Below are 24,462 nucleotides of genomic sequence, written 5' to 3' on the forward strand. Positions count from 1 at the left end.
TTTTTTTTAAAGGGGGCGTGGTTTCAGAATCATAGTCATTGACTAAAATACCATTTTAGTTTTAGTCCCATTTTAGTCATCGCATTTTAGTCAACTAAAATCTCCAGTACATTTTAGTCGAATAAAATCCTTTTAGTCAACTAAAATCGAAAGTGCACAGTACACAGCCCCCTACCCTCTGTAACAATACACAGCCCCCCACCCTCTGCACAATGCACAGCCGTCCACCCTCTGCACAATACACAGCACACAGACCCCCACAGTACACAGCACACAGCCCCCCACCCTCTGCACAATACACAGCCTCCCACAGTACACAGCACACAGCCCCCCACAGCACACAGCCCCCCACAGTACATAGCCCCCCACCCTCTGCACAATACACAGCTGCCCACAGCACACAGCCCCCCACCCTCTGCACAATACACAGCCTCCCACAGTACACAGCACACAGCCCCCCACAGCACACAGCCCCCCACAGTACATAGCCCCCCACCCTCTGCACAATACACAGCCACCCACAGTACACAGCACACATCCCCCCCACCCTCTGCAAAATACACAGCCCCTTACAATACACAGCCCCCCTGCATTCCCAGGAGACCTGTAGTCTCCTGGGACAGGACTGCCAGTGTACTCTAGAGTTAAGAATAAATAATTGCCAGCCCTTTCTCATACACAGCTCCTCCTGCGTCACTCTCATTGTAAATCAAAGTCTCTAAATATACCTCAATAGCTTCGTTCTTGCATGAACCCAGTCACATGACTGCTCTCCTTTGACGTTTCATGGATGGTCATGTGACAGCTCTCCTCTTCCAATCTAAAGCAACACTCGGAGGAGGAGGAGCAAGGGGAGGAGAGCAGGCAACAAAAACAATACTATTGAGGTATTTAAAAGCTTCAGCTTACAATGAGAGTGAAACAATAGGAGGAGCGGTGTAGGAGAAGGGGCTGGCAGTGATTTTTTCCTAACTTTAGACTTTGCTGGCAGTGCTGTCCAAGTGCCAGAATAGGGGGGGGGGGTGGCTGGCTTCACTACCCCCCAAATGTGTGACACCCGGCGTGGACCACCCGACCCCCACCCCCTGTTGGTAAAAAAACAAATATTGGTGTATAACACGCACGCACTGTGTTATACGCTGATAAATACAGTAGTTCATAGGGGTAAACATCCCACCTTGCCATTAACGTCCCATTTTCATTCCTTAACCACTTCAGCCCCGGACCATTTTTCTGGTCAATGACCCGGGCCACTTTTTGCGATTTGGCACTGCGTCGCTTTAACAATTGCGTGGTTGTGCGACGTGGCTCCCAAACAAAATTGGCATCCTTTTTTTCCCACAAATAGAGCTTTCTTTTGGTGGTTTTTGATCACCTCTGCGGTTTTTAGTTTTTGCGCTATAAACAAAAATAGTGCGTAAATTTTGAAGAAGAAATAATATTTTAAACTTTTTGCTGTAATAAATATCCCCCAAAAATATATAAAAAAAAGTTTTTTTTCCTCAGTTTAGGCCGATACGTATTCTTCTACATAGAAAACAAAAATGTGTAGCGCTACGGTCAAATGCATATATAATAATATGAATAGTGATTTTTCCTGTAAAAAATAATAAATCACATGGAAATTCCTGTGTGGAATTTCATAAATGAAATAAGTGGAAAGAAAAGTCCAATATGTGCAATAAAATCCATAAAAACAAATCACCACGTGCAAAGTGGAGCGAATCTTGATGATACTCCAAGTATATATATTCAAGTGTGAGTGATCACCGCCACCAATAGGGATAAATGGAGGCTTACCAGAGCTGATGGACTTGAGCTGACATACGTCACTACAAGTCTATATAGGCTTATGGTACTAGGTAGAGTACACGGGATCAGACGGTACAAACATCCAGGGCCTTGGTTAGAAGTCAGATGCTGTCACTTCATGTATAACAATGTAACGAGAAAGCCTTTGATCCATAGAGCTCCGCAGTGAACTGAGTGGCATGTTCCTACAGTAGGTGCACGCGATATTGTGTCAATCTCGCTCCCTTTCTCGGCGAGATTGAGCACCTACGAGCCCCATCGCGGGAGCCAGCGCCGAGCTGGCTTGCCGCGATAGAGACAAAGCCGTCCCCCTACAATCCATACCAGACCCGTATCCAAAGCACGCTACCCGGCCGTCCAGGAAAGGAGAGGGGACGAGCAAGCGCCCCCCCCCTCCTGAGCCGTACCAGGCTGCATGCCCTCAACATGGGGGGGTTGGGTGCTCTGGGGCAGGGGGGCGCACTGCGGGGCCCCCCCACCCCAGAGCACCCTGTCCCCATGTTGATGAGGACAGGGCCCCTTCCCGACAACCCTGGCCGTTGGTTGTCGGGGTATGCGGGCGGGAGGCTTATCGGAATCTGGGAGCCCCCTTTAATAAGGGGGCCCCCAGATACCGGCCCCCCCACCCTAAGTGAATGGATATGGGGTACATCGTACCCCTACCCATTCACCTGGAGGAAAAATGTTAAAGTCAATAAACACAACACAAGAGTTTTTAAAATAATTTATTAGTCTGCTCCGGAGGCCGCCCCCTGTCTTCTTTAGCTCTGTTTACCAGGGGGGGCTTCTTCTTTGACGTCTTCGGGTGGGGGCCGCTCTTCACCGCCGTCTGGTTCTCTTCCACCGCCGGGGTGGTCGCTTTTATAAAAGCGCCCACTCCTCGGCGGGTTTCCTCCGACGTCTTCGGCGGGGGGTGGTGTGCTTCTTCCGCTATCCGGGGGGGTCTTCTTCGGCTATCCGGGGGGTCTTCTTCACTCTTCGGGGGTCTTCTGCTATGTTCGCCGCTCTCCGCTGTTGACTCGGCGCACCCCGGTTCTTCCTCCAGCTGTCCGGTGCCTTCTCCTTCAGCGCTGAACATCTATCTTCTTCTTCCGTGCTGTGACGTATTCTTCTTCTTCCGGGCTGTGACGTCATCTTCTTCTCTTCTCCAGATGTTGACACGCCGGCTCTTCTCGCTGAAATGACGTGTGCGCGGCTTGCATTGGACCTATATAGGCCTCACAGTCCCATCATGCTCTGTACCTACCCATGTGATACCTACCCACGTGGGTAGGCATCACATGGGTAGGTACCAGAGCATGATGGGATTGTGAGGTCTATATAAATCCGATGCAAGCCGCGCACCCGTCATTGCAGCGAGGAAAGGCGACGTGTCAACATCGGGAGAAGAAGAGAAGTGAAGAACATGACGTCACAGCACGGAAGAAGAACTCACAGCACGGAAGGAGAAGAAGACGTACAGCACGGAAGAAGAAGGCACCGGACAGCGAGAGGAAGAACCGGGGTGCGCCGAGTCAACAGCGGAGAGCGGCGAACATAGAAGGAGACCCCCGGAGAGTTGAGAAGACCCCCCGGATAGCGGAGAAGACCCGTCGGGATAGCGGAAGAAGAAGCCCCCCCGCCGAAGACGCCGGAGGAAACCCGCCGGGGGGTGGGGGCTTTTTTAAAAGTGCCCCCCCCCGGCGGTGGAAGAGAACCAGACGGCGGCCCCCACCCACCCGAAGACGTCAAAGAAGAAGCTCCCCCTGGTAAAAGAGCTAATAAAGAAGACAGGGGGAGCCTCCGGAGCAGAAAAATAAATTATTTTAAAAACCCTTGTGTGGTGTATTTATTAACTTTGACATTTTTCCTACAGGTGAATGGATAGGGGTACGATGTACCCCATATCCATTCACTTAGGGTGGGGGGCCGGTATCTGGGGGCCCCCTTATTAAAGGGGGCTCCCAGATTCCGATAAGCCTCCCGCCCGCATACCCCGACAACCAACCGCCAGGGTTGTTGGGAAGGGGCCCTGTCCTCATCAACATGGGGCAGTGTTTCTCAACTCCAGTCCTCGAGGCGCACCAACAAGTCATGTTTTCAGGCTTTCCATCATTTTGCACAGGTGATTTGATCAGTTTCACTGCCTTAGTAATTACCACAGCCATTTCATCTGAGGGAAATCCTGAAAACATGACCTGTTGGGGCGCCTTGAGGACTGGAGTTGAGAAACACTGACATGGGGACAGGGTGCTCTGAGGTGGGGGGGCCGCAGTGCGCCCCCCATACCCCAGAGCACCCAACCCCCCCATGTTGAGGGCATGCAGCCTGGTACGGCTCAGGAGGGGGGGGGGCGCTCGCTCGTCCCCACTCCCTTCCTGGCCGGCCGGGTAGCGTGCTTTGGATACGGGTCTGGTATGGATTGTAGGGGGACCTCCTACTCCGTATTTTTCGGTGTAGGGGGGCTCTCCTTACAACCCATAACAGACCTAAGGGCCCGGTATGCTCCTGAGGGGGGAACCCATGCCGGATTTTTATTTAAAATCCGGCGGGGACTTCCCCCTCAGGATTCATAACAAATGCCGCACACGTGTAGAATTGGCGGGAATCCAAGTCGGATCTCCCGTCGCTTCTATGACGCGCTTGCTGGGATGTGCTGTCACTATTCCAGTGAGTGCGAGATCTCGGCACCATGTCGCCGAGAATCAGCGCGATGCTGTCGTGCTAAAAACACAATATCACAAACACCTACTGTACGTCTAAAAAACATCATGACGTCAGAATTACACACCCAGTGGGATATCATCTTTCTTGATCAATATATCACTGAGGGTATGGTTCCCAGGAGCCTCCGGTGGGGGATCAATCCCCAGCAGGGTGATACGGACATAGAGTCCTGGTACAAATATTTTAATGATGCGGGTACCAACTTCCTAAGTTTCCTCATTCTGAGGAAGAAGGCTAGACTTCTATCCCTCGATAAGGAGATTAAGGAACTTAGAGATAAGCTTTTGTCATACAAAAACTCTATAGAATATAATTCACTTTCCTCTAGTCTTCAATCTCGAAAGAGAGGATAAGGAACAACGTGCTAAAAAGCACAAAAAATATTCCCGTGATGTAGGGGATTATAAATCTAGAGCAGTTTTCAAGTGGCAGAAAACTTTTACATCTGCCACCCCTATGGATACTGTCCCTGCCGTTATGACAGGACTTACAACTATTCCCTTCGGTACCTTACCTACTATTGTAGCTGGGTCCACTTCATTTATGGGACCTAATGCATTTCCCTTACCCCAAAGGTCACAGCCAGGGCCTTCCACTCCAAGTGGTCAATCTCGGGGTCGAGGCAACAATAGAGGTAAAAAAGGAGGTAGGGACACTTTAGGGGTACCTCCCAACATACAGGATCTTATCATCATCATCCTGATCAGGGGAGATATGCACCTGGCACTCCTTCAGTCTCTTATGGAGATCGCCATGAGAACTATCACCATGCTTACAATACCTCCTCAGTCCCTGTGCATAATAGGTTCTCTCCTCTTAGAGACCAACGTTCATATGATCAATATCATACAAGAGACGATTATGCACAGTCCCCATATCAATACAACCAACGGGACTCACATGGTGGGCGGGGTTTTCACGAGGACCATCCTTCTCGCAGAAAAAGCCTAAACCCAAGAGAGGATGTAGAGGAGGACATAGGGTACAGAAAAGAGAAGAAAGGTTTAAGCGGTCAGGGTATTTTTAATTTGAGTATAGCTATACTCACCCCTGCTGAACAATCGGTTTTGGACAAGGGCCTTAAATTCGCCCCTCCAAAAAAATTAAATAAATTCAATACTTTTATTGACCTTCAAAAGTATGTTAGGAAAATCAATATACAAAGATATATGATATCCAACACACATAAGTTTGAAGATCGTGCAGCGACTTCAGGCACAGTCCATTCAGGGTTGGCGAATCCGTCATTGTTTAATCCACCTGTCCCTGTTGCTCCGGCTGTAAAAGTTTTTAAGGATCTGGTCTTAAAAGACCTATCACAGCTGACTGTGAAGAGATCCTATCCACAACCCTTGTCGTCTGCAGGACTTAAATAATTATGTGATAACAAGGACCTTGTCATACGTCCGGCCGACAAGGGCGGAGGGATTGTTATCCTTGACAAGGCACAATATGAAACGGAAATGTTCCGTATCTTGAGTGAACCTGATACATATGTGGAGATAGCGAATAACCCCACATATGTATATAAAAAGCAACTTCAAACTTTGGTTACCAAAGGTATTGATTTAAAAATCCTTAACAAAGAAAGTGCATATTTGATCCCCAAAGTCCCCCGTATTCCTACGATTTATTTTCTGCCGAAAATACACAAAAATTCCACTCATCCGCCCGGCCGACCTATCGTGAGTGGTATCAATTCCATTACCTCACGTATAGGTTGGTACATTGATCATTATCTCCAACCTCTCGTAAAGAAGATACCCTCATATTTGAAGGATACAGGCGATACCATCCGCCTTCTTGAGAATTTGGTGATACAGGAGGGCTACATTATGGCTACAGCGGACGTAGCCTCATTATATACCAACATACCACATGAGTTAGGAATTAATGCAGTCCAATACTATCTGAACATTCATTGGCCTCGTTTCAATGCGATTACCTGATAGAACTACTTGAGTTCGCCACTACGAAAACATTTTTTTGGTTTAATCAGAAATATTACCTACAAAAACGTGGAGTAGCCATGGGGGCTAAATTTGCCCCCAGTCTGGCTAACCTATTTATGGCCAAATGGGAGGAGGATGTCGTCTATGCCATAGGTGACCCATCTTTGGTCGTCTGGGCCAGGTATATAGACGACATCCTCCTCCCATGGAAGGGCACTCCAGAATCACTAAATGGATTTACTAAATTCCAACGATCGGGGCATTTCTTTGACTTATGAGTCTAGTACCAGCAATATACATTTTCTAGATTTGGAAATATCGATTGTTGATTGCCAGTTTAAATTTAAGACCTATATTAAATCCACCGATCTTAATGGGTATATCCCTATGGGAAGTTGCCATCACCCATCCTGGCTTCGCTCCGTTCCTCGTAGCCAATTTCTCAGGCTCCGTAGGAACTGTAGCGACAATATCACATATTTGGCTCAAGCTGTTATTTTGAAATCACGCTTTGTAGATGAGGGTTACTTGGCAGATGAGGTTGAAAGCGAAATCCAACATATATCATTACTCAGCAGAAAGTCATTAATATCGGTAAAACCTAAACGTGAACCGGATGCTGGGTTTAAATTTGCTATGCTTACTTCCTATTCAACGCAATACAGACAGGTCAAAAATATAACTAATAAGCATTGGAACGTTCTGAGAGGAGACAATGTTTTGGGTCCATTATTACCCGACCAGGCAAAGGTGATATTTAAAGGTGTCCCTTCCTTACAAAGTCTTGTTGCCCCTAATATTAACCCGCCTACAAGGAGCTCCTTTTTCCATAATATGGTTGGTTTCTACCCTTGTAAGAGGTGTCAAGTTTGCCATCATAATGCGCTGGGAAAGCGTAAAATCGCCCAATTTACATCCATGGTTACATCTAAACAATATAACATTAGATCTTTTTGCACTTGCGAAACTAAATATATTGTTTATTTAATTACCTGCCCTTGTGGCAAGCAATACGTGGGGCGTATTATACGTACATTCGCAATCAGGGTGGGAGAGCATATTGCCTTAATTAAAGGGGGCGATACCAAACACCCTGTACCCAGGCACTATAAACAGTTCCATAAGACATAGACAAGTACACGCCCCCTTGGAGAGGCGGTGCTATGACTAGAGGGGTATCACGTTTAGAAACTTATTGGATCTTTGAACTCCAAACCTATGTCCCTCTCGGCATGAATGTCGAGTGGGACATCAATGCTTTTATTAATCAATCATAGGAATTCCCCCTTTACCCCTTCCCGTCTTGTTCATTCGATATTTTATTTTCATTTTTTTTTTTTTTTATTATTCATTTATCATTTATTTTTTATTAAATTTTTTCTTTTTTCCCCATTTTTATACATTTTTTCTGTATAAATATGCACTAATATACTAATGGTAAATATATGACATGTTTTACAACTTTATTGTGAGTGGCATCTTGTCCTATCTATATGCAGCATTCACCGTCATATTTTTTACTTTATGGTTCTTTGTTCATATAATATCATTCATTGCTCAGCACAAAAATGATTTTGTATTCTTATCCATATATATTTTTTCATACATGATATGTCGATATTAATAAACTTTTCATGGACACTAAGCCACAATATATGTATCTTTATATATATGTCCATTTATGAATATGTGTATATTACATATGCGGGACATGCGTGTTAGCTTTTTTCCAGCCGTGTTTTGGGAACAGTGTTGAGATTGCTGTTTCTCTCTTTATTTTTAGTCAGAAATGACATAATTTAATAGTATCCTTTTGGCCTTTTACTTGTCTCCATTCCCCCTTTTTTTTTTTTTTCTTTTATTATCCAATAACTCATGCGGTACCATTATTTCGATTTTTTGATACATCCTTTTTTGAACAAATCTGCATTGCATCCCGTGGCATCTCTATGGGCAATGTCCACCCTATTGAATTGCTCTCTGCGGAGCGGCGTCACACGACACGCTTCCGCCCACCTGGTTATCATACCTGGAACGCACGTCGCCTAAACACGGCGTCGTATCGGAGAGATCTGACCCAATCAGACGCGATTTCCGCAGATGAGTCTTGGAACGCACGTTTGGAACGCACACCGCGTAAAACACGGCGTTGTATGAAAAAGGATTCAGATAGTCCAATCACAAGCGATTTTCGCTTGTGAGGCTAGGAACGCATCGTTCTATGGCGCACCACTGAATACCTGTTTGTCATGGCTCCAGAACGAGGTGTGAAACGCACGCCGTTAGGTACTTCCTGGTCTAAACAACATGGCCTGACAGCCGTAATGCTGCAGATGGGGAGACAGGATGCCACCGTCTGATTGGAGGTAGGGATACTGTTTTGTTATAAATTCTAGGGGGCTTCAGTGGAGAGACACCCCAGATGATGTGTTACTAACACGAAACGCGTTGGGTCGTCTCCACTGCCACCTCAAACCATTTTTATCATGCAATTTTAATTCAGGATACATGTGAGTGTACTTGACTATTTTAAATAAATTACATAGTTTTTTATTGGATTACACTATGTGGCTATCTTTCTTCCCTTGCCTTCTCTAAACTACCCGGCTCACTGCGGAGCTCTATGGATCAAAGGCCTTCTCGTTACATTGTTATACATGAAGTGACAGCATCTGACTTCTAACCAAGGCCCTGGATGTTTGTACCGTCTGATCCCGTGTACTCTACCTAGTACCATAAGCCTATATAGACTTGTAGTGACGTATGTCAGCTCAAGTCCATCAGCTCTGGTAAGCCTCCATTTATCCCTATTGGTGGCGGTGATCACTCACACTTGAATATATATACTTGGAGTATCATCAAGATTCGCTCCACTTTGCACATGGTGATTTGTTTTTATGGACTTTATTGCACATATTGGACTTTTCTTTCCACTTATTTCATTTATGAAATTCCACACAGGAATTTCCATGTGATTTATAATTTTTTACAGGAAAAATCACTATTCATATTATTATATATAAAAAATCGCAATAAGCGTTTATTGATTGGTTTGCGCAAAAGTTATAGCGTCTACAAAATGGGGGGCCATTTTATGGCATTTTTATTAAAATATGGCGGCGATTTTTATCAGTACTGCGACATTATGGCGGACACTTTTGACACATTTTTGGGACCATTGGCATTTTTATAGCGATCAGCCGATCAGTGCTATAAAAATGCATTGATTACTGTAAAAATTTCACTGGCAGGGAAGGGGTTAACACTAGGGGGTGAGAAAGGGGTTAATTGAAGGGGGGTGGGACTGACTAGGGAAAATTACAGATCGCTGTTCATACATTGTATAAACATGCGATCAGTCATTTCTCCCCCGAAAGTACCGGGAGCTGTGTGTTTACACACACAGCTCCCGGTTCTCACTCTGTAATGAGCGATCGCGGGTTGCCATTCCTATTACTATCCATTACAAAATATTTCATTATACTTCATCACATCTACATTCATACCCTTTTGTGTTTTAATGTTATAACTCCATAATAGTTTTCATGTCACAATATTAGTGCCACTTAATTGGCCTTTTACATAAAACACAAAATATAAAATTTATAAAGCACAACAACTAAAATATATAAAATATAAATAACATTTATTCACACATCTCATTTACTCCTTTTACTTTTATTCCACTCTTTATTACATCACACTAGAAATATTTTTAATGTTTTCAATATTTTGATGTATTTTAGGTGGTAACTGGTCATCTATATAAATACACATCACACAATAATTTGTATTAGTTCCTGGAAGCGAACAAAATTCACTAGTCGTTTTTTCACTGCTCAATTTTCACTTTCATTTTCATCCCCTACACATTATGCATTTTCACTATAAACCCAAATCACAAATGGCATTTTTATTTATTTATTTGTTAATGGGTTTGTTTACACAGTGTGGCAGAGCGAGGCTCTGTCCCTATGGAAATGTTGTTGAAATAGACACACGCTCTGCATATAGCCAGATTGCAGAGCTGCAGAGCATAGATTTGAAACAGAGAAAACTGCTCTGGCAATTTTCTCCAAATCTTATAGACAGCCTGCATGGTGTGTACCCAGGTGCACACAGCCCATATAATGAAGGGCTGGGGAGAGGAAGGTGGAGTTGGAGCAGCTTCTGCTAGAGTCTCTGTGTGAAGATAGATGCTGTGTGCATCAAGAAGTTCAAAGCTGTGTGCGTAGACCCCAAAGCACCCACCCCATGTTGAGAGCATGTGGCTTGGTATGGTTCAGGAGGGGGGGCGCTCTCTTGTTAGATAAGGGTCTGGTATGGATTTAAGGGGGACCCCCATGCCATTTATTTTTAATTTTTGGCAAAGAATTCCCCTTAATATCCATACCAGATCCAAAGGACCTGGTAATGGACTGGGGGGGGGGGGGGACTCACGCCCGTTTTTTCCCAATGATTTGTATGTATATTGCCAGGATCCAGCAATACATTACAGCTGTGAGCAGTTACCTGTATAGAGCAGGTACGTATGACATGTTTTTTATTTTAAAAACAAAATCTGTAGGTTTACAATCACTTTAACAAAAGGGTTAACAGTTTAGGGAGTAAGCTTCTCCGTTATGTTAATGAGAAGTGGTCAGTCTTCAGCTCATCTATTAGGACAGTTTGTGCTAAGCTAGTTGAAAAATTCAGTCAGCCATATATCCTCAGAATCATCTAAATCAGGGGTCTCAAACTCAAATTACCTGAGGGCCACAAGACAAGTTTTCATATGCCATGGGGGGCCGCATGCAAACTTTCAAACTTCAAAAACAACAGTACTGGTGTCAGCGAACACATTATTAACCCCCAGCACTGGTGTCAGCGAGCGCATTATTACCACCAGCACTGGTGTCAGCGAGCGCATTATTACCACCAGCACTGGTGTAAGTCAGGGTTTGACAAATTTGCTTGGAATCTAGGAGCCAGCTAAAAAAGTTAGGAGCCAGAAAACGCACCCCGTCCCGACGAGCTTGCGCGCAGAAGCGAACACATACGTGAGCAGCGCCCGCATATGTAAACGGTGTTCAAACCACACATGTGAGGTATCGCCGTGATTGGTAGAGTGAGAGCAATAATTCTAGCTCCTAACTTAAAACATGCAACCTGTAGATTTTTTTAAACGTCGCCTATGAAGATTTTAAAGGGTAAAAAAGTTTGTCGGCATTCCACAAGCGGACACAATTTTGAAGCGTGACATGTTGGGGTATGAATTTACTCGGCGTAACATTATCTTTCATAATATTAAAAAAAATGGGGATAACTTTACTGTTGTCTTATTTTTTAATTAAAAAAAGTGTAATTTTTTCCCAAAAAAGTGCGCTTGTAAGACCGCTGCGAAAATACGGCGTAACAGAAAGTATTGCAACGATCGCTATTTTATTCTCTAGGGTGTTAGGATAAAAAATATATATAATGTTTGGGGGTTCTAATTAGAGGGAAGAATATGGCAGTGAAAATAGTGTAAAATGACATTAGAATTGCTGTTTAACTTGTAATGCTTAACTTGTAATACCAACGGCCACCACCAGATGGCGCCAGCTCACATCTGGTGGTAATAACTTGTAATACCAACGGCTCTCCACCAGATGGCGCCAGCTCCCCTCACTTCCACCCTGCCTGCGGGCCATTTATAACTGGTCCGCGGGCCGGTACTTTGAGACCACTGATCTAAATGGTAAGAAATATGTTTTATTCCTTTGTTTGTTTGTTTGTTTTTTTGTTTTTTAATGCATGCTGTGTGAATGGGAACACATAGCAAACATATAGTAGGGTTATCTCAAATTGGACTGCAAAAGTTGAAAAACCCTTGAAGCTTCAAGCTTAACCCTGATAGGAGTTCTTATCCATCCCCACTCTATCCAAAACATCAAGAAAAGCTTTTTGTTATACTGTAGATACACTTTAACTCAAAATATAACTATTTTTAACCTGATGTAGAGATAAATAGAACTTTTTCTGCAGATATGTAACATAATTTGCAGTCTACAGTATGTATTTCAGCTGAAATTAATAAACATTGTCTTCATAGATGTGGAGAGCATCAAGAAAACGATGGCTTTGGAAAGTCAAATCGCTTCCTTAGAGAAGAAATGGTCCTGGATAAAAAGTGGTAATGTTGAATACTGACAGACATGAGGATGTGCTTTTTAAATCAGTCCCTAAAGTGAACCATTCATTAGATTGATGGAATGAATAAAATGTATGAAGCTTGAGGTAGGCCCCCCAAGTAGATATTTGCATTGTGGAGCAATGTTGGTACACGTTGACGCCTTTTTTGCCCTGTACACATGAGCGGTTTTCCCGTCTGAACTTTTGACTGCCAAGAACACGGTGACGTTAGGCCTTGTACACACGATAGGTTAACCAGAGAACAACGGTCTGAAGGACCATTGTCCTAGGTTAACCTATGAAGTTGACTGATGGTCCGTCGTGCGTACACACCATCAGTTAAAAAACTAATCGTGTCAGAACGCGGTGACGTAAAACACAACGACATGCTGAAAAAAAACAAAGTTCAATGCTTCCAAGCATGCGTCGACTTGATTCTGGGCATGAGCGGGTTTTTAACCGATGGTTTTGCATACTAACGATGGGTTTTGACCTATCGGTTACCAATCCATAGGTTAAATTTTAAATCAAGTTGTCTATTTTTTAACCTAAGGTTAAATAACCTATGGGGCCTACACACGATCGGTTTGGACTGATAAAAACGGTCCCTCAGACCGTTGTCCTCTGGTTAACCTATCATGTGTACGAGGTCTAAAAGACTATGATGAGCCAAGAAAATGAAGTTCTATGCTTCTGAGCATGTGTCGATTTGTTTCCGAGCATGCGTCAGAATTTTGCGCGTCAGAATTTGTAAACACAATAGGAAATTCCGATCAGATTTTTTCCTGACGGAAAAAAAAAAAGAGCCTACTCTATATTTTTCCAGCAGTTTTTCCATTGGAAAAAGTCTGATGGAGCATACACATGGTCGGGATTCCCGACCAAAAGCTCTCATCTGACTTTTTCCAACGGGAAAACCGATCGTATGTATGGGGCATAAGTTTCTGTATTCTATTCATACTTTACATTTCGTAAATTTTAAGTGGTTGTAAACCCCATTCATGAAATTTGAACTGGGCACATATACTGTATCTGTAGTGTTCACTTATCTCTCAAAGCTCTAAGTGTCGTGTCTTTCTGCTGCTCCATTCCTGTTATCAGCATGATGACTTTTGACAAGGTCTCCGATACATGAGATAAAAGCAGCTGAAAATTTGCGTCGGGGAGGGAGCTTAGAGGTAAATTAGCAGAGCACTTGTCTATTCAGATTGCAGCTCTGCAAGTATCTTCATTCCTCCTGCCTATGTTGAAGGGGGGGGGTGTCTTTCCACCAATCAACTCACACACAGTGTAACCCAGACTCCACACCCACTACTGTAAGAGGAAACAAGATTTCTAACACGATGTGCACTTTCTAAAGATTGTAGAAAGCTGAAGACAGCAGATATACATTAAATACTTATGTAGGGAGATTTGTTTTATTTCAGTGTATCATCTGAGGCTGTTCACTTCACTGGGTATATGGAAGGGTTTACATCCACTTTAACTAAGGACCTTACATAGATTCTGAATACTATTGCACTGTGGTCTAAATTTTACATCTTTAGGGTGTTAATAATGTAAAGTATGGTAGCTGCGCTGTGGGGAAGGGAATGGAAAAGGGGAAGTGAGAGGTGGGAGGGATCGTGGGTGAACTCAGCAGTGAAAAAAAAAAGGTATCTGATGATACTAAAATAAACAATTCAGATGAAGGTGAACAAACACCTATAATCCTGTGACGGTTTAGCAGTGAAAATACATAGTACAATTGCTAATACAAACACAAAAACTGGCATAAAATAAGTGAAACATATATATATATATATATATATATATAAGAAAGGTGCAAAACTATCCAAAAATCAAGTGATAAAGTCCTGTCCATAAATAAAGATCAGATCTAAAAGTCCAATAATCCTCCATGGAACAGTGTCTAGATGAAACACCTCCACCAAAAAATGCAACGTGCAGGAAAAGGAATCTTCAGTGATGACACCTCTGAATGTGCTTGCCTTGCAGCTCACCTCACGGCTGTTTGTCCAAACAGCTAACAGAGATACTAATCGCAGATGGATGAGTGGGCTGACCCCTGAGACAGCTCTCAGCGGCCAGTGTGTGTCATGGAAAAGAGAAGATATATGCAATGCATATAGCGTGACACTGTGAGGTACCTCAAACGGGTAAGAATTGGAGAAAATGCACTCACATGAACGAAAGGACAGCGGGCATAAATCCACGAGTGCCAAACTCGTATCCCCCTCAGAGTGTCAGGAATACCGGTGAAAATAAGATCTGATCCTCATACATCCAAATGGCAAGGCTCAATGTATCATGGGAGCATTAAGAAGAGCGAAAGAGAGACCAAAGCGTGACTCCATATAATGGATAAATTTAATAAAAAACTCACATTAACGTAGTGAAGTAGAGTAAAACATCCACGAGCGCCGAACTCGTATTAAAACTTCAGACTTAGTCTGTACCCGGTGCTCCAATCCCTACGTATCGTCACATCACGTGACTTCATCAGGGACTTTAACTAAGGACCTTACATAGATTCTGAATACTATTGCACTGTGGTCTAAATGTTACATCTTTAGGGTGTTGATTTACTAGTGGAAGTAGAGACTGTTAACTTAAAGTGGTTGTAAACCCTAAAAAAAAAAAAAAAGAAAACAAAAACCTGCAAGACAAAGGCATAATGAGCTAGTATGCACAGCATACTAGCTCATTGTGTATTACTTACCTCAGATCGAAGCCCCCACAGTGGTCCTCATTCACCACTCCAGCTGGGGACATCGTTTCCACTGTGATTGGCCAGAGCCGCGATGACGTCATTCCTGCGCTTGCGCGGGAGCTGCCCGTAACGGCACAGTCTAACTGAAGTCTAACTGAACGGCATATGCAGATACAGGAGAACATGCAGGTTTAGGAGATATCCAGGGTAGCTACAGGTAAGCCTTATTATAGGCTTACCTGTACAAAAAAGTGGTTTGTAAGGGTTTCACAACCACTTTAACCACTTGCCTACTGGGCACTTTCACCCCCTTCCTGCCCAGGCCATTTTTCAGCTTTCAGCGCTGTCACACTTTGAATGACAATTGCGTGGTCATACAACACTATACCCAAATTAATTTTTTATTATTATAGGCTTACCTGTACAAAAAAGTGGTTTGTAAGGGTTTCACAACCACTTTAACCACTTGCTGTCATGATCTGTGTCATGACTCTGGTCACCTGCTGGTGGCACTGTTCCCTCCAGTAACAGGGGTGCAGTTCTGGTGGCCACCAGCAGGTGTCTCCCAATGTGTATTTGCACAGGTATTTAAGCCCGCCCTAAACTGGAGTTCAGGGCTTGAGTATTTTGCTTGTCAGCCTGTTCCCTGCCTGATCTGTTAGCTGTTGCCAATCTGTTACTGATTCACTCCCTGCCCTGGACTCTGGTTCCCCCCTTGTCGTTTATTGACCCCGGCTTGTACTTTTGGACTTTGCTGCTCTCTCCTATCCTTGACCCCTGGCTTGAACCTTGGACTTGCTTGTGTCTTATCCCTGCATTACCTGCTTGGTGGTTTTTGGGTTTGCTGTGTCATGCTTGCTCATCTTGGGGGTTTTCTATGATTGTTTTTCACGTGTGCTTAAACTTTAATAAAACATATATTTTTCACTATCTTGGTGCCTGTTTCCGTTAGTGCAGCCCATTGACCTGTTAACCAGTACTCGGATGCCTGCGTGGGCTTCCCCTGATACTTGCCTACTGGGCACTTTCACCCCCTTCCTGCCCAGGCCATTTTTCAGCTTTCAGCGCTGTCACACTTTGAATGACAATTGCGCGGTCATACAACACTATACCCAAATGAAATTTTTATTTCTTGCACTATAAACAAAAGAAGAGGGACAAGTTTGAAAATAAACACACTGGGCCAGATTCAGATAGATTAGCGGATCTTTAGATCCGCGTAATATATCTGATTTACGATCCGCCGGTCCAATTTAGCGAGGCTAGTGCATGATTCACCAAGCACTTACCTCGAAAATTGCACCGTCGGATCGTAACTCCCCCGGCGGAATTCAAATTCCGTGGCTAGGGGGAGTGTACAATTGAAATCAGGCGCGTTCCCGCGCCGATTTAACTGCGCATGCGTCGCCGGCGAAATTTGCCAGTGCACATGCTCCAAATGACGTCGCTAGGACGTCAATGTTTGACGGCTACGTAAATTCCGGCCATCCGTATTCCCGATCGACTTACGCAAACAACGTAAAAATTTGAATCTCGGCACGGGAACGACGGCCATACTTAACATTAGCTATTCCTCATATAGCAGGGGTAACTATCCGCCAGAAAAAGCCGAATGCAAACGACGTAAAAAAAAAAAAAAAGCGACGGGCGGGCGTTCGGTCTTGAATCGGCGGTTCTCCTTATTTGCATATCCGACGCGTAGAAAACTGCGACGACACCTAGCGGCTGGCGGTAGATTGCAGCCTAAGATCCGACTGGTGTAAGTCACTTACACCAGTCGGATCTAAGAGAGATCTATGCGGAACTGATTCTTATGAATCAGTCGCATAGATCCGACCGGCTGGACTCAGAGATACGACGGCGGATCAGGAGATCCGCCGTCATATCCCCTTGATGAATCTGCCCCAATATTTTTTACTTTTTGCTATAATAAATATACATTTTTTTAACAAATTTTCTCTCAGTTTAGGCCAATACATATTCTTCTGCATATTTTTGGTAAAAAAACAAAACGCAATAAGCGTATATTGATTGGTTTGCGCAAAAGTTATATAGCCAGATTCAGGTAGATCGGCACATCTTTGTGCCAGCGTAGCACAGCTCATATGCGCTACGCCGATGTAACCTAGAGAGGCAAGTACAGTATTCACAAAGCACTTGCTCCCAACGTTGCGCCGGCGTAACGTAAATTTGAAGGCGTAAGCCGGCGTAAGTGTGACCTTATGCTAATGATGGCCTGAGCGTGGAGCAGTGGCTTACGCCCGGCGTATCATCAACGGAGCATGGACGTATGATCGCTTCCCTGTGCGCACACAACTACGCCGACACAACTTCCTGGGATACGCCGGCCCAGCGGCTTACGCCGAGCGCATAAATATGCCCAGACATGCGCCCGTCCGACGCAAAAGTACATCCTGCTTTTTTTCCCCCCCTGAGCAAGGTACTTTTGCTGTGCAATGGCTGCTGCAGATTCTGATAAGGACAGGAGGAAAAAGAACTTCTCGCCAGAGGAGAAGGCAGTCCTCGTCTCTGCCATTGAAAAGTTTGACATCTTCCTCCATGGTGCCCAGAGTCGCGACACCAGCCGGGCCAGGAAACAGGTCATCCTGGAGACTGATGTCAGTGCCCTTGGCAATGAGTGCCGGACCGCAAGGAAATTTCGAAAAAAAATAATGACCTGAGGCGCCAGGTTCGGGATAAGGTGGCCGCCATCAAGAGGCACCAGAGCGGCACGGGGGGCGGACCACCATGTGCGTTGAGCCTGACCCCAGAGGAGGAGGTGATTGCCCGGTGTCTGGAGAGGGAGCAGTTGGAGGGCCTGGAGGGCTTTGATTCCCTTGATCAGGCCTCAAGGACAGGTGAGTGCTTTTTCTCCCCTATCCGGTGTGTAGCATGTGAGGGGGTGGAAGGGAACATGTGTTAAGTGTGTGGGTCCACCAACATGTGACTGCTTTGTGTCATCCACAGATGTGCAGGAGGGAGCCGGGCCATCTGCTGCCGGTGGCCATCCCATGCCATCTTCCCCGGAACATCCTCAGCCTGACCCCCTAGGAAGCCAAGATCAAGCGGTGGAGGGGACTGCCCACACCTCTCCTCTCGAGATGGTTGAGGAGGAGACGGTGACCCTTGATCAGGGTTGCCTTTATATAGAGGAGGCCTCTGATTTGCCTGGTCCCTCTCACATCTCCCCCCATCAGGGGAAGCCCCGCTGGCTCAGCCCCCAGCAGGGGAAGCCCCTCAAGGGCCTCACCCTACAGCCGGTCCCAAACCTCTTCTGCCCCCAGGAAGGCAACGAGGAAGACCAGGGGTGTTCCGGATTCCCTGCAGGACCAGATTGCAAGGGACCAGGCCCGGCAGACCCGGCATATGGGGGAAATAGCCGGGGATCTGCACAGGGTGGCTGATAGCCTGGCCTCCTCAGGCACACATTGCAGATGGCCTGCAGGATGTCAGCGGCAATTGTGCTGCAGTGGTCACCTGCCTGGGGGAGCTGCAGGCCACCACTGCAAACCTGGTGTCAGAGGTTCAGACCCTGACTGTGGCGGTCCAGGCCAACACAGCTGCCATCCAGAAGGAGGGGAGACAGAGGCAGCGCAACCAGCGGCACAACCTCACCCGCCAGCTGAGGATGCAGGCCCAGACCAAACTGTTCCTCAGCCGCATTGCCGTGGCCTTGGAGGGCAGGCAGCTATCACCTGCCAGGAGTGGCAGACCTGGGGAAGAGCCACCTTCAGATGCCCCAAGGCTCCCCCCAGGCAGCTGAGGAGCCAGAGCCGTGGCACGAGGCACAGCCCATGTCAGGGCAAATGAGTGCCGTTTTTTTTGGTTGTGCTCAGGATATGATTTTTTTTTTTATGCTCAGGTCATGAGCTTTTTGATTTTATGTATATGCTCAGGTCATGAGCTTTTTTATTTTGGTGTGACTGGTGTGTGAATGTGGTATGAATGGACAGCGACACCATTGGGGCCTTGGCGCGGTGTGCTGCTCCCATGTCCTGCATGGTGGACTTGGGCTAATCCAATGTGAAGTGGATGTGGTGTGTGTGAGCTAGGGGCCACAGTGGTGTGCATGCATGCATTGTCCATGTGCCATGATGAATGTGTGTGTTTAACGTCCAAAGATGCCTACCACGAGACATCTGACTGCTCTTCCCTCAGCAGACGGGGTAGCCTCGGTTAGGGGGGGGGGGGGACTGTCTGGTTCGGGGGTCAGGTCATGACATATGTCAATCTCCAGGCCCTTTCTCATGGCGTAGTTGTGCAGCACGCAACATGCACCGATGATCTGGCACACAAAGTTTGGGGAATACAACAGGGTCCCCCCGGACTTATCCAGGCATCGGAAACGGGACTTCAGGAGGCCAAATGTGCGCTCCACCACTGCACGGGTACGTATGTTTGCAGCATTGTAGTTTCTCTCTCCTCTGGTTTGGGGATTCCGGAATGGAGTCAGGAGATGGGGCCCAAGTGCATATGCAGAGTCACCTGGAAGGGAAAAGACAGGAGGATGTTAGTCGTGCATGTGCCCCTCGTGATGTCTGCATCATGGGGTCGGACAGTCATGCCCAACTCCCATGTCACTCACCAACCAGCCAGCTGTCCCTGTACACGTTCTGTTCAAATTCTGTTGGGATGTTGCTTTGACGGTATATGTAGCTGTCGTGGCTGGCCCCGGGGTGTTTGGCACGGACGTGCCATATGAGGCATTGGGCATCGGCTATCACCTGTACGTTGATGGAATGCCAATGCTTCCGATTGCGGTATATGTGCTCTGTGGCACAGGGGGGCCTTAGTGCCACATGTGTGCAATCAATGGCCCCCACAGTGCGTGGGAATCCTGCAATTATGTAGAAATCCTGCATTGCCTTCTGCCGCAGATGCTCATGGGTGGGTCTGATGATGTGGTGGGACATGCATGTGAGGATTGCGGGGACAACCTGGTGCACACATCTGCTCATGGTGGATTGTGACATCCCAGCCACTACTCCACTTGTACGCTGAAAAGATCCACTTGCTAGGAAATGGAGTGTTGCCAGTACCTTGACCAGTGGCTGCACTGCATGTGCGCGATGTGTCTTGCTGGTGATGTCATCATGCAGGGTTGTGGCCAATTCCAGGATGGCATCAGGGCTGAATCTGAAGATGCGGTACACCTCCGATTCCCCCATGCCAAAGACGTTCATGCGCATGCGGTATATCCTCTCCCGTGCCCTCCTACGTGCCGGTGGACACATTAGTGGTGCAAGGACCACGGCTGCCCCTGGCATGTTGGCACACAGATGTGTTGTCCTGCAAGTGGGGTTGCTCAGATCGTCCGTAACGGGGCTGCTGTAGCTACTCTCCACCTGTGCAAGTCTGGTGCAGAGATAAACCAGCTTTTTGATGGAATAACTTTAGGCCGGACGTACGACTTACGTGCACCGCGCGTAGCCTGCGTCGGGCGCACGTACATTCGTAAATCGCTGTATCTCCCTCATTTGCATAAATATGTGCCCACGCTACGCCGGTGTAGGAAAGTTATGTTTCGTCGGAGGAAGCCTATTTTCAGGCATATCTAGTTCTGTGGGTACGGCGCATAGATATGACAACGCATATTTACACTTACGCGGCGTATCTGTAGATACGTCGGCGTAAGTCTTTCTGAATCTGGCTATTAGGGTCTACAAAATAGAGGATAGATTTATAGCATTTTTATTTTTTATTTTTTTACTAGTAATGGCGGCAATCAGCGATTTTTATCGTGACTGCAATATTGCGGCGGACACATCGGACACTTTTAATACATTTTTGGGACCATTCACATTGATACAGCGATCCCTGCTATAAAAATGCATTGATTACTGTATAAATGTGACTGGCAGGGAAGTGGTTAACACTAGGGGGTGATCAAGGGGTTAATGTATTCCCTAGGGAGTGATTCTTACTGTGGGGGGAGGGGAGTAACTGGGGGAGGTGATCGACGGTTGTCCCTATGTACAAGGGACACACCATCGGTCCCCTCTCCCTGACAGGATGTGGATCTGTGTGTTTGCACACACAGATCCACGTTCCTGCTCAGTTACTGGGCAATCACGGGTGCCCGGCGGCGATCGCGGCGGCGCGCGCGGCACCCAGTGGTTTTAAGGGCGCAACGTCATATGACACCACCCAGAACAATAGGGCCTGCCTCCCGCCGTCATTTGACGGCGGGCGGTGAATAAGAGGTTAAAGTTACTGTTCACTTAACTTAGTAAGGTGAAGGTTTTGTTCTCTGAATACCAAATCATATGCAAGGGACGGTAAAGTAATATTAACCAATTCAGCACAGAAGGTTTTACCCCCTTAATGATCAGAGTATTTTTTGCGATTTGGCACTGCGTCGCTTTAACTGACAATTGCGCTGTCGTGCGATATTGTACCTAACAAAATTGACATCCTTTTTTTCCCACAAATAGAGCTTTTTCTTGTGGTATTTAATTACCTCTGTGGTTTTTATTTTTTGCGCTATAAACAAAAATAGAGTGACAATTTAAAAAAAAAAAACAATATTTTTTACTATAATAAATATCCCACATTTATTTATTTTAAAACTAATTTATTTATCAATTTAGGCCGATATGTATCATTTTACATATTTTTGGTAAAAAAATGGCAATAAGCGTATATTGATTGGTTTGTGCAAAATGTATAGCGTCTACAAAATGGGGAATAGATTTATAGCATTTTATGGCATTTTTATTATTATAATCTTTTTACTAGTAATGGCTAGCCGAACACCCCCCCCCCCCCCCCCGGTTCGGTTCACAGCAGAACATGTGAACAGGCAAAAAATTTGTTCGAACAAGCGAACACCGTTAAAGTCTATGGGACATGAATGTGAAAAATCAAAAGTGTTAATTTTAAAGGTTAATATGCAAGTTATTATCATAAAAAGTTTTAAAAACACACGTTTTTTTGGGAGCAGTGATTTTAATAATGCTTAAAGTGAAACAATAAAAGTGAAATATTCCTTTAAATTTTGTACTTGGGGGGTGTCTACAATATGCCTGTAAAGTGGCGCATTTTTCCCGTGTTTAAACTGTGGTTTTTATTTTTTGCGCTATAAACAGAAGATCGTCAATTTTGAAAAAAACACAATATTTTTTACTTTTTTGATTTAATAAATATCTCAATTAAAAAAAAAAAAAAATCCTCAGTTTAGATTCTTCTACATATTTTTGGTAAAAAAAAAAATCGCAATAAGCGTATATTGATTGATTGATGTGGCAGGGGGTGCAGGGGCAGCACTGTGGCTGAGAAGAGAGGACACTTTCACTTTCATTTCCGGAGTCCCCCCCTGTCATGTCACGGACGGTGAGAGGAGAGAAAACAGAGGGAAGAAGAGGTGAGATGGCTGCTTCTCAATTTTCAGCAGCAGCACCCAGGGCCGCTGATAGAAATCATGGGGCCCCGTACAGCCTACTTGACGGGGCCCCCTTCAGCTCCACCCCTGGCCCCGCCTTGAAACTGTCTCTGCAGCACGTTACGGGATTGGCGGCATTGGTAGGCACCTGGAGCAGAGAACCGGGGGGGGGGGGCTGCCATCTGAAATTGAAATTGAGAAGCGGGAGGGGGGGCTGCCGCGAATTGAGAAGCGGAGGGGGGCCCTTTACAAATTATTAATAAAAATGAAAAAATAAAAAAAAAATATATAAAATAAATAAGTAAACATTTATAAAAAAAAAGGGGGGGGGGGGTTGCCATTCAGGGCCCTGGGGACCTCTGGGCCCTTTAATTAAAAAAAAAAAAAAACATTTATAAAAAAAAGAAAAAAGGGGGGTTTGCCACATGGAGACCTCATGAGCCATTTAATATATATATATATATATATATATATATATATATATATATATACACACACACACACACACACACACACACACACACATATATATATAAGGAATAAAAAGAAAAAAAAAGAAATAAAATATGAAAAAAAAAAAAAAAGAATTTATAAAAAAAAGGGGGATTGCCATCCGGGGCCCTAGGGACCTTTAATAATAATTATATATATATATATATATATATATATATATATATATATATATATATATATATATATATATATATATATATATATATATATATATATATATATATATATATATATATATATATATATATAAATATAAAAAATAAAAAAAAAATATATAAAAATTTATTATTTTTTTTATAAAAAAAGGGGTGTTTTCATCCTGGGCCCTGGGGATCTCCGGGCCCCTGGGGACCCCCGTACCCCTAAGAAAAAAAATGTCCCTTTAATAAAAATTTAAATAAAAAAATATATTAAAAAAAATATATTTATATTTTTTATAAAAAAATAAATAAAAAAAAGGGGAGTTGTCATCTGGGACCCTGTGGGCCTCCGGGCCCCTGGGGACCTTCGGACCCCTAAAAAAAAAAAGGGGGTTGCCATCCGGGCCCCTGCTGGCTCGGGGGCCCCCTACAACAGGGCCAGTTGTACTGGCTTATCAGCGGCCCTGGCAGCACCCCCCCGCCTCTCAATGTCATATTCGGCAGCAAACCCCCCCTCCTTCTTCGTGTGTTGGCGAAAAAGTCCCCGGATAATGTCCCCCTGTACTGCGCAGGCGGGGGGCGGCATTGAAGGACCCGGCCTTGGGGCGGCAAAGAGTAAATCCGGGCCTGGCCATAGCACAGTTGCACATGTGAATGCTTCATAACATAGTACAATATCTTTCCTCTGTTTGATAAAACCGGGTCCATCCTGTACTCTGCAAGAACTTTTATGTGTGCTTATGGTGTTTGGGCACCATCAGCACTAGACACCCGATTTTTTTCACAGCCGTATCACAGTAGCTCATACATGTTTGTTAAAGCAGGGTTTATCCTGTGCTCCGTAGGATTTTTTCTGTTGGGTTTATGGTATTTGGGCAACAACAAGCTTCATGTGATGGTAGCACAAAACATACAATGTTTGTCCAGGATCAATCGTCTTCTCTGCAAGAAGTTTCATGTTGTCTTATGGTGCCTTTTTTCTCTACATGAAATGTGCAAAACCTAATTTTAAAAAGCTTTCTTTTTGAAGGTAGAAATTATTAAATTTTTAGGCATTGGTAAATACTGTATTGACCATTCATTGTTGGGTAA

General features: G+C 45.0%; 1 protein-coding gene across 1 annotated transcript in view; it reads left to right on the forward strand.

The window, feature by feature from the left end:
• LOC120909060 (pulmonary surfactant-associated protein D-like) overlaps positions 1–24,462 on the forward strand; it is a 61,497-nt gene that overhangs the window by 34,582 nt on the left and 2,453 nt on the right. Inside the window, exon 5 of the mRNA XM_040320684.1 lies at positions 12,544–12,624. Within this exon, the coding sequence (XP_040176618.1) occupies positions 12,544–12,624 (81 nt within the window). The remainder of the gene's footprint in view (positions 1–12,543; positions 12,625–24,462) is intronic.

The sequence above is a fragment of the Rana temporaria genome, chromosome 8 (genome assembly GCF_905171775.1).
Source record: "Rana temporaria chromosome 8, aRanTem1.1, whole genome shotgun sequence".
NCBI classification, from domain to species: Eukaryota; Metazoa; Chordata; class Amphibia; order Anura; family Ranidae; genus Rana; species Rana temporaria.